Here is a 1,199-nt window from a genome sequence, read left to right on the forward strand (position 1 = left end):
GCGTTTACGCCTGTTACTGCGTTTCCTGCTGCTGCTGCTGTTGCTGTTACTGCTGCTGCTGCTGCTGCTGCAGGACTGAGTTCTACTACCACGACCTAAAAATAGTCAACTCTGAAAACAGGATTTTAATCTTCAGACTCGTGGCAGCCACAGCTTCAGACTCTGTACGACTCGACTGTCGACGATGAATAAATCATTTCCCTAAAACTGGTCACAGCTGCAGAAATCAGAGTTCAGTTCTTTCCATCTGTGGATGCCACACGGTTTGTCTCTGAATGGCGGCGGCGGCGGCGTTACCGGCGTAGTGCAGCGGAGCGTCTTTGTCCAGGGCGAAGAGCGGGGGGTTGAGCAGCACGGTGTTGTCGTTCTCCATGACGATCCCCTGGTACTCTGTCTCGATCCACGGCTTGTGCTTATTGGCTGAGCAGCAGCGAGAGGAGAGGGAAGAGGAGAGGGTTAAACAGGGCAATTAGAGGGAAACAGTGGGGCTATTTTTAACAGCATCATGGACAAGGGCACGGTGAACACACACACACACACACACACACACACACACACACACAAAGTCACAGCGTGGTCACATTCACACACCGGTGCACACTCCCACTCCTGTCTCTGAGAGGCTCCTGAAACGAGACTAGTTAGTACAGACTAGTTAGTAAAGACTAATTAGTACAGACTAGTTTGTACAGACTAGTTAGTACAGACTAGTTCGTACAGACTAGTTAGTACAGACTAGTTAGTACAGACTAGTTAGTCAAATATGAAAACCAAAGGATCTATATTTTCCCAGGTGAGAATATTCCGATGGTCTGAGCGTTCGTCCACTTCCTGTTTGCGTTTCTACTCTTCTATGCTGACGATGTTGTGACTCAGGTTTGTCTTTGACTGCAGTTGTAGTCGTAACGTGAGTGGACGAGCTGATCATGTGACAAAGAAACTGTTTAAATGTTGAAACTGCAAAAATCTGTCGGACATTTTTAGATCGACGACTGTGGACGCGTCAGTTGTTGTTGTTGTTGTTGTTGTTGTTGTTTATGGTTGAACATCCTGGTGATTCTGACGCTGGTTCCTCCTCCTCCTCTTCTACTGCCCTGTTGTGCCTCCTCTGCTCGTGCCCCCCCCCCTCTTTGCTACATGGCATTAATCTGAGCATCAGGCTTGTGGATTACGTCCAGGATTACAGATTGAGATGCATC

General features: G+C 48.2%; 1 protein-coding gene across 1 annotated transcript in view; it reads right to left on the bottom strand.

The window, feature by feature from the left end:
- The window catches only part of clstn3 (calsyntenin 3), a 17,718-nt gene that overhangs the window by 13,362 nt on the left and 3,157 nt on the right, over positions 1-1,199 (bottom strand). Inside the window, exon 3 of the mRNA XM_025061345.1 lies at positions 298-420. Within this exon, the coding sequence (XP_024917113.1) occupies positions 298-420 (123 nt within the window). The remainder of the gene's footprint in view (positions 1-297; positions 421-1,199) is intronic.

This window comes from Cynoglossus semilaevis, chromosome 13 (assembly GCF_000523025.1).
Source record: "Cynoglossus semilaevis isolate Cse_v1.0 chromosome 13, Cse_v1.0, whole genome shotgun sequence".
Taxonomy (NCBI): domain Eukaryota; kingdom Metazoa; phylum Chordata; class Actinopteri; order Pleuronectiformes; family Cynoglossidae; genus Cynoglossus; species Cynoglossus semilaevis.